This window comes from Puccinia triticina, chromosome 12A, assembly GCF_026914185.1.
Source record: "Puccinia triticina chromosome 12A, complete sequence".
In the NCBI taxonomy this organism is placed as follows: domain Eukaryota; kingdom Fungi; phylum Basidiomycota; class Pucciniomycetes; order Pucciniales; family Pucciniaceae; genus Puccinia; species Puccinia triticina.
Genome location: NC_070569.1, coordinates 5,407,322 through 5,422,416, shown reverse-complemented (window position 1 = coordinate 5,422,416; position 15,095 = coordinate 5,407,322). Strand labels below are relative to the sequence as shown.

At 45.2% G+C, this 15,095-nt stretch overlaps 2 protein-coding genes across 2 annotated transcripts; both read right to left on the bottom strand.

Moving 5' to 3' along the window:
• Positions 1-3,142: 3,142 nt before the first annotated feature.
• On the bottom strand, positions 3,143-9,747 carry PtA15_12A528 (uncharacterized protein; the record flags this gene model as incomplete). The annotated part of the gene is made up of 28 exons (XM_053162146.1): positions 3,143-3,334; positions 3,419-3,578; positions 3,661-3,736; positions 3,806-3,848; positions 3,910-4,083; positions 4,166-4,243; positions 4,319-4,348; positions 4,424-4,433; positions 4,511-4,646; positions 4,730-4,875; positions 4,942-4,974; positions 5,043-5,228; positions 5,312-5,628; positions 5,728-5,868; positions 6,014-6,132; positions 7,368-7,381; positions 7,480-7,555; positions 7,624-7,666; positions 7,735-7,908; positions 8,016-8,093; positions 8,159-8,188; positions 8,260-8,269; positions 8,359-8,494; positions 8,572-8,717; positions 8,777-8,809; positions 8,883-9,068; positions 9,147-9,463; positions 9,556-9,747. 28 exons carry the CDS (start codon positions 9,745-9,747, stop codon positions 3,143-3,145), a joined length of 3,276 nt encoding a protein of 1,091 aa, XP_053026093.1.
• Positions 9,748-10,881: 1,134 nt separating this feature from the next.
• Positions 10,882-11,788, bottom strand: PtA15_12A527 (uncharacterized protein; the record flags this gene model as incomplete). Its single annotated transcript, XM_053162145.1, has 5 exons — positions 10,882-10,897; positions 10,968-11,022; positions 11,112-11,260; positions 11,337-11,552; positions 11,637-11,788. The coding sequence occupies 5 exons, from the start codon at positions 11,786-11,788 to the stop codon at positions 10,882-10,884; spliced, it is 588 nt and encodes a 195-aa protein (XP_053026092.1).
• Positions 11,789-15,095: the final 3,307 nt, after the last annotated feature.

Below are 15,095 nucleotides of genomic sequence, written 5' to 3'. Positions count from 1 at the left end.
TCATTGAGGGGAGTAGCAACTCCTCTCAATGACCAACCCAGACCAGTCATCGAGGGGAGTAGCAACTCCTCTTGATGGCCAACCCAGACCGGTCAGCAAGGGGAGTTGCTACTCCCTTCAAACCGGTCATCAGGGGTAGTAGCAACTCCCCTCAATGACCAATGCCAACCAATCATCAAGGGGAGTTGATACTCCCCTCAATGACTGGTCTCATCAAGCGGAGTAGCAACTCCTCTCAATAACCAACCCAGACGGATCATGAAGGGGAGTGGCTACTCCCTTTGATGACTGACAGAGACCAGAAATCAAGGGGAGTTTCAACTCCCCTCAATGATTGATTTGTGTTGGTCATCGAGGGGAGTTGCTACTCCCCTTGATGATTGGTTGGTGCTGGTCATTGAGGGGAGTTGCTACTCCCCTTGATGTGCGGTCTGTCCCAGGAATCGAGGGAGTCTACCTCCTCTTGATACCTGGTTTGTGCCAGTCACCGAGAGGAGGTGGTACTCCTTTCAATGACCGGTCTGTGCTGGGGATCAATGGGAGTAGCAACCCCCCTTGCTGACCAGTCTGTGCACCCAGTCATCAAGGGGGGTTAATGACTGGCACACCAGTGGTTGAGGGGAGTGCACAGACCGGCCAACCGGTTTGTGCGGGTCTTAGGACAAGACCAGTCTTTCCTCTCGGTGGCAAGCCGCAACCGGTGTGACAATTTGGGCTGGGTGCCAGATATGTACATCTGGGGTGTGAAGGGGCTCACCCCTGGTATCAGATTGGAGTGCAGGGGGTTTGCACCCCATTATGATGGGGTGTCATGGCCATGTACACCATAGATTTCACTTGTTTTGGGGTACCCTGTGGCTCACCCCAACTTCCATGGGGTATGATCTTCACAGGGGTGTGTAAGTGTATACCCCAAGTGGTTAGGGGTACACATCAGCTGTACCCCTTTTTGGTGTCCATGAAGTAAAAACTTGGGGTGCATTTAGCATGCCACTAATTTTATGCATGCATAAATCATAAAATCATAAAATCTTTTTTGCAAGGGATACACACCAGGGCTGATTTTGACGCACTCTCCAGAGAGTGCCATACCGTACCCTTTTTCCGGAACTGTGCTGGATGCTTTTGGTGAAATTAGTGTAAGAAATAATGAACAATGCTTGAACTCATCCACAACCGTTCTGAAACTGATCCTGGATTCATCCATAAATCCTCAAGAATTTATGCAGAACTCAACTGGAACTCAATCAGAACACAGCTGAAACAACCAAGACACACTGGCCACAATTAAATCATAACTCAATTTGACCTGTTTGTTGATTGTGATGATTTCTTGGGATTCAATTCATATTATTCACATGCTCATGAAGGTGTTCATTGTTTTCACTTTGCTAATTTTTCCCTAATGTGCGCGCGTAAAATGTTGTTACAAATTGTAGGCTGGGCCTCTTTCAGATCAACAACACATACACACCAGTTAGAATGATGTGAAAGGCCCACCTGAATTGTCATATTTCCCTAAATAAAAGCAGGTATCATCTATAATTGATCCAAAAAAGGATGAAAATAGGGTGAAAGTATGTTTCAAGTCAAGCTTGGAGTTTTGCTGTACCAGATTTCAGCTAGACAACCTGGATTCTTAACACATATAAGATTGTGATTTGTTTTTATGGTTTTTTGTTTTTCAATGTCTCCATGCACATGCATGTGAGCTATTGTCCATTTTTATAATGTCACCTTTGTGTATGCGCGTACATTGTGGTGACAGATCACCAGAGGGGCCTTTCACAGCTCCATGACAATTAAAAACTGGTCAGAAAGCCATTAAAGCCCCAGCTAGTCACATTTATGTTGTGTGAAACCCCTTGCACATAGAGAAATTGATCAACATAAATTCACCATAAATGATTGATAATTGGGCATTGAGTAAATATCATTTCATTATAGGTTGTAATTGAGTTATCCTTAAGGAATGAAACAGTTTTATACAACATTGCATGAGGTCATGTGATACTTCCTCATAAATTATGAAAGACTTCCCATTGACTTCTGAATAATTTATCAATCATTTCCTAATACACATCAACTGACATCAGACCCAGAACAACATAAAATTACAGTCAGGCACTCTCTGGAGAGTGGGTCAAATCCTCTTCTGGTGAAACATGACTGTCTGATTCTATAATACAAAATTCCCTCACCGAAATATTTTTATGATTTTATGATTTATGCACGCATAAAATTATGCAAACCAACTTTGAACACCATAAGTGCATCTCAGTCCAAACTTAACAAAGTCCCTCTGCTGCGGGTGTGTGTCTTGCAAAGCAAGCCTCCAACAGCCCTCAGCAGGAGGGACTTGTGCGCTATCTCCCCTTCTTGGTGTGCCAAGAATCTGAGTTTGGCTGGGTGGAATTTTTGAAGCTTTATAATTCCTTGCCCCCTTGACATTCTTTGGAATAAAATAGCTTAGGTTGTAGGCCTGATTTTTCCTATCCAACCTACATAATTTCAGGTGTTTGGCAAAAATCATGCCACCCGCAGAAATTCCACAAAAATCCCCAAACAGCTGGAATTACAAGCAGTGTGCAACTTGACCGCTCTACCTTGCAGCTTGTGTGCACAATGGGTGGTTGTTTTTTTGTGTAGCTTTCTCTCAGAGGATGCTATCAGCCCTACAAGACCACAATTGTTCACCAGCTGTGAAAATAACTGGAATCAAAGTGACATTCTTGCTGTGCCAATGTGGGGAGGTACGGTGTAAGTCCCTCCTGACGGAGGCTCGCTTCGCGAGTTCAGCCTACCCCCCGGGGGCCCAAAGTCTCGAGGGACTTAGTTAAGTTTGATCTCAGTCATGGAGCTGCTGATGCTCTCGCTGCCCTCTGCCATTTGACGCTCAAAGCTGGGTTTTGCTTCTTCTTGTTCAGTAGATTCAGTATTACGACTCAAACAGTATGCAAATATGTCAAGCCAACAAGGATATCGAGATGGAAAGGAACGAATGTGGGAATTGTTAACTGTGCACGCCGCGATTGGTGCATAAGTGTCATAAATAATGCATGCTGTGTGGCATGAAACTTGGTGCTAGATTCGACTTTCAATCGTGAGCCCCACAACCCAAGAGGGCCTTCTAATCTGATTATTAGAAGCCAGTGGCGCAATAGCTCGAGAAACAGGATGCACACTGGGGGGTTCTTGGAACCCCATTTCTTGTGTTTTGGTGGTCAATCAGGGCACATGCCAGGCATGAGGGCCATTCTGTGTCGTTACGGGAGGGGTGTGTTTGGGTGGCTATGTAGAACCCGTTCTCGAAGAAACCTGCGATCTCTTCTTTCTAGATACACCGAATAGGCCCATTTTAGTTTTCCTGATAGTCTTTTTTTTTTTTGCTTTTGGGGAAACAGCAAGCACGACTTACTTTGAACACGGCTTGCATGGTCGATTGGCTGGTGTCATGGGTAATATAGTGGTTAGGAATATACACCACCAGCGGAACATCCTTGTCACAACCGAAGAAAGTCGGCCGTTTGTGGTAGCCCCGGTCCGTGAAGGTCGAGTGTTGATACGTCTCTGGAACCCTGCAGAAACCATGCATTCGATGGTCAATCATCCTAATCGTGGCTGAGGTGTCCAGCAAATCTCAATCAGTCATGAGCTTACTCTGGAAACTTGTATCCCCTGTAGCCATCCTGTTTCAACTTCATACTAGTCCGGTATAATGCTGTGCCGTTGGGATCTAAACAAACAAAACCAATGTTCTCAATGAAAGTGGCAAGCAAGAAAACCAGGGAGCTCGACAACTTACATCCTTTCTGATGCGGATTGTCAAATGCTCTTCCATCGACTGACTAGAAGCGCAGGGGGGTCAGGAAGCAGAGCGAAGAGGAAGCTGAGACGGGAGTGACTGACGGAGTCGACGGCGATGATCACATCGACCATTCTCGACGGCTGCAAGAGCGGGAACAGCGGCATGGACTCTTGCGCCATCGCCCCGTCGGCCAGGAGCAGTTCATCTCGTTCTCCATCCGGAAAGCCGCTTCCAGGGGTCGGGCCCCTGCCCTGGCCCATGAACGGGTTGGGAACCTTATCGTTGATGGCATGGGTTGTTCATGTGAACACCAATGTCTCAAGGTGCAAAAAGATGATACATCTTGGAAAGACGTACCAAAGCCTCGTAGAATCGGCCCTTGACAAACATGCTTGCAAGGCCAGCCAATAAAGATCGGTTGATTTTCTTCCCGTCCTGGTTATAGCATGTCTTTATCAGTGCCAGCTCTGCATTGCCTGGGTCCATGAAGCGCATCAACAGAGAACATACTTGATAGCTGAAGATGTTGCTGGAAGCTCCCTAAGTGATTTCCAATACAGTCCCAGTTAGCCTTCACATTGGGTGTGCTTTTTGGTTTGCTTGTTCTTTGCTTACCATCAGAAATCTAGGATGGGAGATGCAATTTTAAAATGGTGATTAGGGCTCCGGTGAAAATTTGTTCCAGGAGGTTGCTGAACTCACCCAAGGTTATCAAAACCGGTGACACACTCTGTTGCTTTACTAGTGACTGCACCCGTCTTTGAGCCAAGATAAGCCATCGGAAAGGTGGCATTCAAGGTGGGATGCCATACATTGATGTCTGCAGGCGTGAATTCATCTGGATGAAGTGCCCAAATCATCAGGCATGCGGTGATTTAGAGTTGTCTTCCAAAGACTTCAAGCTGGACATGCTGGGCTCACATATTGGGCTGTCCAAATCAAGATCAGCTCCTTCTTGCTTTCTTGAGGTTGAGATCAAGATTGGAAAGGGGAACGTTTGGTTGATGTATTCAGGCTTGTATTGCATTGATGACAGGGTTAATCTTCTCCCAACATGTGGGTCATTTCTGAAATCAAGGCTTGGTTAGGATTTCTATGCTTGACATTAGTAAGTTATCTTGAAATCAACACACAAGAAATTTTTTGATAACAATCTTCCCCATATACTGTTTCAGTAGTTCAGGATTGTTCAGTTTTAACTCTTCTGAGAGACTTTCACACTCTTGGGACTTACTCAACCACACTAACATGGAATCCGGCCTTTTTCTTTTTCCTGAGGTCATGATAATGGTGCGGATAATGTTTCAGACGTTTCCAGCTGAAGTAGCCGTGTGTGAAGGCCGAATGCCACTCTATCTCGGCCATCTCAGGAAATCTAATGAAGTCGGCATTCGCCCAACTGGCAAGAAGCCAGGAAGAACTACAAAACCTCATGTGTTTTGATTTAGTTTTCTCGAGAACCTTGTATTAGTCAGTACCAGGAGAAACAGCAAAGAAACCTACGCGGATAATCCTGAGGCGAAATTGGCCAACTGGAGTACACCGCCTGTCCGGGCTTGGTTGGCTCGAGGATTCCTTGCATCCAAGGCATCCATAATCGAGGCTGCATAGAGGAGTGCTCTATTTCCACCTCCCGATAGACTGAATGCTATGTTGGGTAGATTTCGACCGGCAACTAAGCCATCGCGCGTCGAGTTTTTCAAAAACCCTTGCACATTAAAGTCGCACAGATTGACCCTTGATAAATATTCGTCCCAAGCTTTGAGGGATTTGGCGGTTTTGGACGAGACATAAGCTTGCTCAGTGGAGCTTGTCGGCCACTGGGCAACGCGCGCGGAGGAGAAGGCAAGGAGGCATCAGTCAATGTTGCGCCGCATGCCATGTGGGAAATTGTGCGAAATGGAACTTCGGTCTCGTACGGGATATGCGGAGGAAGTCGACACGGACAGGTTCGCAGGGCAGGCAACCTTTTCGGGAGCGTAACTTCGAGGCGCAGGGACCGGTGCGCTGGGGGTTCCGGAGCCAGCTCCCAGCAATGCCTGGGAGGAGTGGAAGATAAGCTGTGCCCATAGCAGAGGCTTCCATTTCGAACGAATGTTGCGAAGGCGCATTGAAAATTTGGTGGTTGAAAGATTGACAAAAGAATAATTATTGGACAGAGGCAATTGGAAAAAGTGTGCGGAGGCTCCTTAGACAAAAACTCACCACATAGAGTAGCACCCGGCCGGTGGCGGTGTGATGGACATCGACGAAGCACCAAGCTGACCAATGAAACACCACATCGGAGGGATGACCCTTGATTATAGTTTGATCGGTGTTCGACGCTGTATGTACGTATCTTGTTATAGGATAGCTGTTCTTGAGACTAGAGTCAGGGTTTGGCAGAGGTACCTTAAAAAGCTGGAAGTTTTCAGCTATTTTCCCCCTCCAACATCGTAATTTTTGCCAAATTTTTATCCCAGTAATTCATGCACTTCAGTATTCACATATACTCTTCCCACTGCCCCTTTCAGTTTCTATTGTTTAAAGATTACCAATCCTATAACTTTCAAATATTTTTTTGGAGAATGATGCCCTTCGGCGGAGAAATCCGCCATCTTTTTGTTTGAGGATGGGCAGTTAAATGTTGTCTGAGCTTGGGGAGGGGCGAATTTGAAAATTATTTAAGAGACAACGATGTGGGGGCCAAACCCCAAGATTATAGCTGATTGACTGAAATAAACATATTTTTCAGCTAGTGGCTAGAAATCACAATGTTTGGTTAATGTGGCTGGATCTGAGGTAGGCCACAAATATATTCCAGCTGCGTAAAACAATCCAATCAAAAAAGAAGAGTAGATTCTAATTTCTATGAAGATTATTCTCTAATTATTTGATAGGGGGTGATCTTGACAGAGGCATTCTCATTCATAGACTTTGGTCTTCTCCTGGCCCTCTCTCACCCCAGCAACTTTAATTTTTAAACTTTATATCCCTGGGTTCTGCTTCTTCAAGTGATTCATTTCGCATTAGATTCAGTATTATGATTGAAACAAGATGCAAATATATTATCCCAACCAAACAAATTGTAAATATGACAATTAATGTTGAGATGGAAAAGATGGAATTGTGCAAAAATTATAAATTATTTAATTTTTAAAAGCCAGTGGCACAATATCTTGAGAAACACAATGTACATTGGGGTGTTCTTGCGACTCCATTTCTGGCATTTTGACGATCAATAAGTGCACATGCCAAGCAGGAAGGCCATTCTGTATCATTTTGCGATGAGTGTGTTTGGGTGGCTATGTAGAATCCATTCTCGAAGAAACCTGTTATATCTGCTTTCTGGATATGCGGCAAATGAGTCATTTGTTGTGCGTATAGTTTTCTTTTCTGTTGAAGCCTTTGGGCAAAATGCAAGCAACACTTACTGAATACTTGGCCTGCATGGTGGATTGGCCTGTGTCATGGGAAATATGGTGATTAGGAATATAAACCACCAAGGGGGCGTCCTGGTTGCATCCGAAGAACGTTGGCCGTTGGTGGTAGCCACGGTCAGTGAAAGTTGTATTTCGACATGTTTCTGGAACCCTAAATAAGCAAATAATTTGATGTTCAATAACAGATCATTTCCGTAGAAGTCATCTCGGATGAAATGTTCAGGAAATCTTCAACAGTCATGAGCTTACTCCGGAAACTTATATCCCCGATAGCCATCCTGTTTCAACTTCATGCTAGTCCGATACAATGCTGTGCCGTTGGGATCTAAGTTAATGAAAAAGTGCTCTCAGTCAAAGTATTAAGCAAGAAAAACAGCGAGTTAGACAACTTACATCCTTTCTGCTTTGGATTGTCAAATGCTCTTCCGTCGACTGACTAAAAGCGCATCCCAAAATCAGGTTAATCAGGGAGTAAGCCACGAGCATGAGATGGGAGTGACTAACTGAGTCGACGGCGATGATCACATCGACCATCCTTGATGGTTGCAAAAGCGGGAACAAGGGCATCGACTCTTGTGCCATCGCGCCATCAGCCAGGAGGAGTTCATCTCTTTCTCCATCGGGGAAGCCACTTCCAGGAGTAGGACCCCTACCTTGGCCCATGAACGGGTTGGGAACCTACGCATCACAAATCGCCAGAATCATTGATTTCATGGTTGTTGCGATGTTAAAATCAACGTTCCAATTCACGAAAGAGAGCAAAGCTTGGGCTTACAAATACTTACCAAAGCCTCGTAAAACCTTCCTTTGACAAACATACTTGCCAGGCCAGCCATTATTGATTTGTTATTTTTTTTCCTGTCCTGAGTATAGCACATCTTTTTCAGTTTCAGATCTGCATTGACTTGTTCAATTAAGCAATACATACTTGATAGCTAAAAATGTTACTGGAAGCTCCCTAATTGATTATCAATACACTTCTTAGCCTCCATCTTCAGTTTGTTTTTTGTTTATTTATTCTTTGCTTACCATCAAAAATCTAGGATGAAAAAATTGATTTCAATTTGGAATTCATTGGCATTGGCAAGTCAATGGTAGAATATCATTCCAGAAGGTCCCTGAGCTTACCCAAGATTATCAAAACCAATGACGCACTCCGTTGCTTTACTCGTGACTGGACCCGTCTTTGAGCCAAGATAAGCCATTGGAAAAGTCGCATTCAAGGTAGGATGCCATACATTGATGTCTTCAGGCGTGAATTCATCTGGGTGAAGTTCCAAAACAAATATGCAGTGATTTAGCTGCCGTCGAAAGACTTCAAGCTGTACATGCTGGGCTCACATATTGGACTGTCTAAATCAAGATCAGCCCCTTCTTTCTTTCTGGAGGTTGAGACTAGGATTGGAAAAGGAAATGTTTGGTTGACGTATTGAGATTTATATCGCAGTGATGATAATGCTAATCTACTTCCAACGTGCGGATCATTTCTGAAAGCAATGCTTGGTTAGAACTTTTCCGCCAAAAATTCATCTGGAATTCCACCCACAAGAAATTTTTTGAAAGTATCCTTCCCCATATACTAAATTATTTTAATGGTTCAGAATGTTTTAGTTTCAACTCTTTTCATAAGCTCTCACACTCATGGGACTTACTCAACCACACTGACGCGGAATCCGGCCTTTTTCTTTTCCCTGAGATCGTGATAATGGTGGGGATAATGTTTCAAACGTCTCCAGCTGAAGTAGCCATGTGTGAATGCCGAATGCCACTCATTCTCCGCCAGTTCAGGGAATCTAATAAAGTCAGCATTCGCCCAACTTGCAAGAAACCAAGAAGAGCTGTAAACATCAAGTGTTTTGGTTTAGTTTTCTCGAGAACCTTGTGTTAGCACCAGGAGAAACAGCAAAGAAACCTACGCGGATAATCCTGAGGCAAAATTAGCCAGCTGGAGTACACCACCTGTACGGGCTTGGGTGGCTTGAGGATTTCTGGCATCAAAGGCATCCATAATCGAGGCTGCATAGAGGAGTGCTCGATTTCCACCTCCCGATAGACTGAACGCTATGTTTGGTAGATTTCGGCCAGCAACTAAGCCATCGCGCGTCGAGTTTTTCAAAAAGTCTTGCACATTAAAGTCGGTCAGATTGACTCTTGATAAATAGTCTTCCCATGTTTTGAGGGATTGGGCAGTCTTGGATGAGACATAAGCTTGCTCCGCTGAACTTGCGGGCCACTGCGAAGCGCGGAGGGGACAAAGGTAGCATAAGTACGTGTCGTTTTGTATTTCTCGTGGGAAATTGTAAGAGATGAGATGTGGTGCCGTACTGGGTATGTGGATGAAGTTAGCACGGAAAGGTTTGCAGGGCAAGCAATCTTTTCGGGAGCATAGCTTCGAGGTTTTGGTATCGGTGTGCTGGTTGTGCCGGAGTCAGCTCCGAGGGATTCCGGGGCGAAGTTGAAGATAGTCTGTCCCCATAGTAGAGTCTTCCATGTTGAATGAATGTTGAGAAGGCGCATATCGCCGGAAAACACAAACCAGATATCGATAGATAGACAAAAAAATAATTATTAGACAGGGGCAAAGCGGAGGCTAGTACCACACGGCCGAACTTAACACAGGTGCGTGGACATTGACGAACCACCAAGAGAACACGATGAAACACCCCATATCATCAGGAAGAACCTGGGATGAAGTTTCATCTAGTTAGGCGCTGTACTACGATGTACAATCGTTGAGAAATGTATGCCAAGTAATGGTATCAGCAGCTGCGAAAGAATGCCATGTCTAGCAAATGTCTTTACCTTGTGGAGACAGACTGATCCATCGGGGACGTGGGCGGTGTTGCCCGGCAGGGCAGAGGAGAGAGCAGTTAACTTGCCCAGAAATAACCATCCGCGGAAAAATAAACAAAATGTGCCTGGTTTATCAGAATATGAATATCCAACAAATTGGCACAGGTGCCCCTTGTTTAGATCCCGGACAAGATGACACGCATAGTGAGTACTGATTGATGTATAGATTGACCGGAAAGAAAGCATCGCCTAGGGTTCGGGAATCTGCACGGCACGGGGCGGGGAAGCCGCCTGATCATCACCCTTTCAAAACAAAGGGATTGTGGCACAGAGAACTCTCCAACCGACGAACCATCAGGTGCCTCCCATTCAGACTATCAGGGGGGAACTTGAATCTGATGATCTTCAAATCTGGAGAATGGTGGTAGATGCTGGTGGTTTTCAGATCTGTGGGATGCCGATGATTGTGAATTCTTTACTATTGAAATCAAGGTATCGTTGTAAAAAGTCGGTAGCACTGAGCAGCTTGTAGTCTGTAGTAACAGTCCTGAATATATTATTTCCACAGATTGAGGGTACAATCGAACAACTTAATTTCTACTCGAGTCCCACGTTTGTCATACACCAGAACTGTTTGGATTTGAATAACATTGCTTAGAAGGGAAAGAGAAAAACTAGCCGTAGCGACTCTCAAGAATTGGTCTAGGTGGCGAGGCTTTATCAAATGAGGACGCAATGGAGGATGTGGTTGAGTAGCTTTGGGTTCAAGCTTTTCAGATGACTACATATTATCTAGTACATTAAATCCTCAACATTATCACTCGAAATCAGTTTGACTGATTTATCATCGCGAACTCTCTAACGATAAGTCACCCTGTACGATTTCAGTAGAAAAGATGTTAGAGGTGGACTGGAAACGTGTGCAATAAAAACGAGACACTGACATGGGGAAATGGGCATCCTTGTTGTGAGGGGGCTGTTCACTAAGGCTGTAGCGATCTGAAAGTTTGAAAAGCCAGATTCATGTCTAGGTGAGTAGTGATATCACATGTAAGAAGATGAACCACCGGGAGAAAGGAGACACTTACGAGCTTTGCCTGGAGGTGTAGGGGGAACAAAAGTGGATGGCGAATCTGGGGAAGCAGCCGAAGAGAGGTACAAGGATGCCAACGAGGCGCTATCATTTGACCCGGAAGTGACCGAAGTAACGGAGGGGGATGAGGATGGTGAGGGTAACCTGGATGGAGTCGTTTCCACAACCCGACACCTGTCAGTCTTGGACAAGACTCCTTGGAGAGAGGATGCACACTGACTGCATTTGTTCAGGTGCCGCAATTAATAAGCTGGCAAGGTCGGTCTGGGTGACCATTTCCAATCGAGGATACATTCGACGGAAGTCGCGCTCATGGTACGGGTTCTCAGCAGGATCCGAAGCCTTTGAGGCCGGCGTTACTTGGACCGTCTTGACAGACGCAGGTGGGGGTGATCGGAAGACCTCGTTTAGTTGCATTCCTGATGATGAAGATTCCCTAAATACCACCAAGCAATCATCACCAATCTTTCAGTTCTCGAATCTTGTGCAGAGTGTAGAATTTGAAGGGTACGTCACTCACGGGTTGATGGCCATCATTTTTCTGAACTTCTCCCAAAACGCTGTTGGTGGTTTGGTGTGATATAAGAAGGGGTCTGCAGCCGTAGGACGCTCCTGGGTGGCCGCCTTCTTGGCCTCATTGGAGACTTGACGTATGATCCGGGCCGCGCGCATGATGATTTGAGGGTAGCGACCGGTGGAATTGTGTTGTTGACTGCGGCCAAAGGGTGATGTCTAGTTGTGGTGGCCTAGTGGTTCTTGGTGTGAACCGGATGACGGGAGTGGACGCCACCGGACAATCCCCCGCTTGATCCGAAGTGTCCCCACCGGGTTATGTAGCAATGCTCCTTGGCCTGTATCACTACGGTCATGGATCTCAGTGGATCCTTTGCTTGCATTTTTTGTCGGGAATGGTTGTAGTCAAATGGGACATCTCTTATCACTAGCCATAGCTTCTACTCTTTGGTTGATACCTCATAGTGCGCAATGTCAAAACAAACTGCACTCAAAAAAAACAATTCCAGCTGCTTCTTTTTTGCCTAACATATACACCGCAACAAGCACATCAGTCATCAGAGTAACAATCAGAAAAACCACAGCAGCAGGGCATGCCTCATCGGATGAGGGCAACACCAGTCAACATCCCCATGGTTCATGATACTCTCGACGCACTCCGGCTGAATATCATTGAGACGGCTTCAAGCTCTGCGGATTATATGCACATTCACATTGGCAGCTTTAAAATCACTCTTTTACGCAGGTGTTGAACATGATAACTTCAAAAAGTCTGCGATTTGTATTGTCTGACCAAGACCCATTAGTTCAGCTAAAAACGGGCTCCACCTGGCTCCACATGTGCCAATTCAATCCCCTACATATTGAATTTACCAGCTTGCAGCTCATTGGTTAAGCATATCTGGTAATACACTTTAGGGCCTGTACCATAGCCGGGAAAAAAACAGTTTTTCCCCCGGAAATTAATTTATTTGCAAAAAAACTGTTTTCACCAAAAAAAACGTACCACAGCGCCTGTTTTTTGACATATCCGGAAAATAGTTTTCCTCGAAAATGGGTGCTTTTCAAAAACAGGTCTGACCCTGTTTTTTGGAAGCTATTTTTCCACTTCTCTGCACTGCACCAACATCCAAGCAGCATGCCCAAGTCCATCGACAATCTCATCGACCCTGTTGTCCTAATGGACACCATCCCACCACCCACATCGGAACCCAACCTGCCAACAACGCCTGCTCCAATGCCTCAATCCAAGAAATTCAAGCCCAATAAAGTCGTCCGTACTCGAGAACGACGGCTATTAATAAGAGTACACTCCCTCCTTGATGCCCGGTCCGTACCTGCCATCAAAAGTCACTCGCCCAATTCTCGATGACCGGCTTGTTCCGATCCTTGAGAGGAGTATGTACTTCCCAAGATGACCGGAACGAGCCGGTCATCAAGAGGAAGATGTACTGATCAAGATGACCGGTTCGTTCCGGTCATCAAGGAAGTATGCACTCCTCCCGATGACCGGAACGAACCCTTCCCTTGATGACCGGGTCGTTACGGTCATTTGGAGGAGTGCATATTCCCTCGATGACCGGAACGAACTGGTCATCAAGAGGAGTATCTACTCCTCAAGATGACCGGTTCGTTGCGGTCATCTTGAGGAGTACATCTTCCACTCGATGACCAGTTCGTTCCGGTCATCAAGGGAGTATGCACTCCTCCCGATGGCCGGAACGAACCGGTCATCTAGAGGTAGATATGATGACCGGTTTGTTCCGGTCATCTTTGTAATTTTAGGTATAATTCGACCAGGCAACCTTAAAGATGAATAGAAAATATGAATGACAGCTCTTTTGGACGACGACGACGGACGGACTACGACTCTGATTCTCACACACCTGAAACAATAAAAAAAATATAAGAGATAAACGATAGAAGAATAGTCAGAATGATAAAAGAAAACATTTATGAATATAACAAAAGGAGCATTGGTTCATACCTGCGTGAGCGCAGTGAAGGTGAGGATGGGGAGTTTTTTTTTTTTTTTTTTTTTGAGTGTTCGGGTGAAGGACGCGCACAGAGATTTTTGGTCTAAAAAAAAGAAAGGGATGGAAAAGAATGAGTGGGAAAGATAAAGGAAGTGTTAGTCGATTGAATTGGGATTGTTCTTGATGTTGTTGATGACGGAAAGAAATGCTTACTAGTCTCTTCTTCACGGTTATGATGATGTAAACGCGTGAAGAAGAAACTAGTCCGCGCGGGGGTTGAGGGATGTCGGTTTTGTTGATGATTGAAAATTTGGGTTAGGTTTCGATTCGGTATCTTCACGATGCATGTGAGAATTGAACATTTGCTGCGTATTCATAGTTGCTTGTCGAGTTTCAGGGGTATTCTATGTAACTCAACAGTCCCCCTCAATTCGAACATGCATCATTCAATCCAATCATGTGCCTGAATTTTGAGAAGGGGGCTTTGCCGAGGTTCTTCGTGAGGATATCAGCAATCATGTTTGAGGTATATACGTGCTTCATCTTGAAAGTGCCTTCTTGTACGTGTTCTCGGATCCAGTGGTGTTCGATAGACACGTGTTTGACGCGCCCGTGGTGAACCGGATTTTGTGCAAGGTGGATGGCGCTTAGGTTGTCGCAGATTAGCTCGAGAGGAGTTTGAACAGGAATTTTCAGTTCCTTCATCAGTTTCATTAGCCACAGCGCTTCTTGACCCGCTTCGGTGATGGCACGGTATTCAGCTTCGGTGGATGATAGCGCAACGGTGGGTTGAAGCCTACTCCGCCAGCTTACAGCGCCCTCCATGAATTTGAAGACGTATCCCGTGGTTGAACGCAATGTCGATTTGTCACCGGCCCAGTCCGCATCACTCGCCATTGTCGGAAAACACCATCCTGGATTTGCAGATAGATCTTCCCCGTGACGAGATTGATATGTGATTCGGTATGATAAGGTTGATTTGAGATATCGGAGAACATGTAGGAAAGAGTCCCAATGTTTTTGGTTGGGTTTTTCAAGGAATCTAGATAGAACCCCGACAGCAAAACTAATATCTGGACGGGTGCATATGGCAATGTACATGAGGGAACCTATTGCCTTTCGGTATTGTTGGTTTCTCAGGGTGAAAGTTTTGGATTCTTCGTCCGAGGATTTGACTAGCTTGACGTTGTATCCGAAGGGAGTGCTTGCTGGCCGGCAGTCAGTCATGTTGAATTTCTCTAGAACGCTTTGAATCATTCCTTTTTGATGTAAGCTGTAATTACCGTTGTTATTCCGTTCAATTTCGATTCCCACAGCGAATTTCGCAACACCTAGATCTTCCATGGCCCATTTGTTGTGGATTTCAGATTTGACGGTCGATATTTCATCACCGGTTATAATCATATCATCGACGTGTAAGTATATGATACTCTGCTTGTTGTCTCGAAATCGGCAAAACACGCAAGAATCGGCCTCCGTTTTGCAGAAGC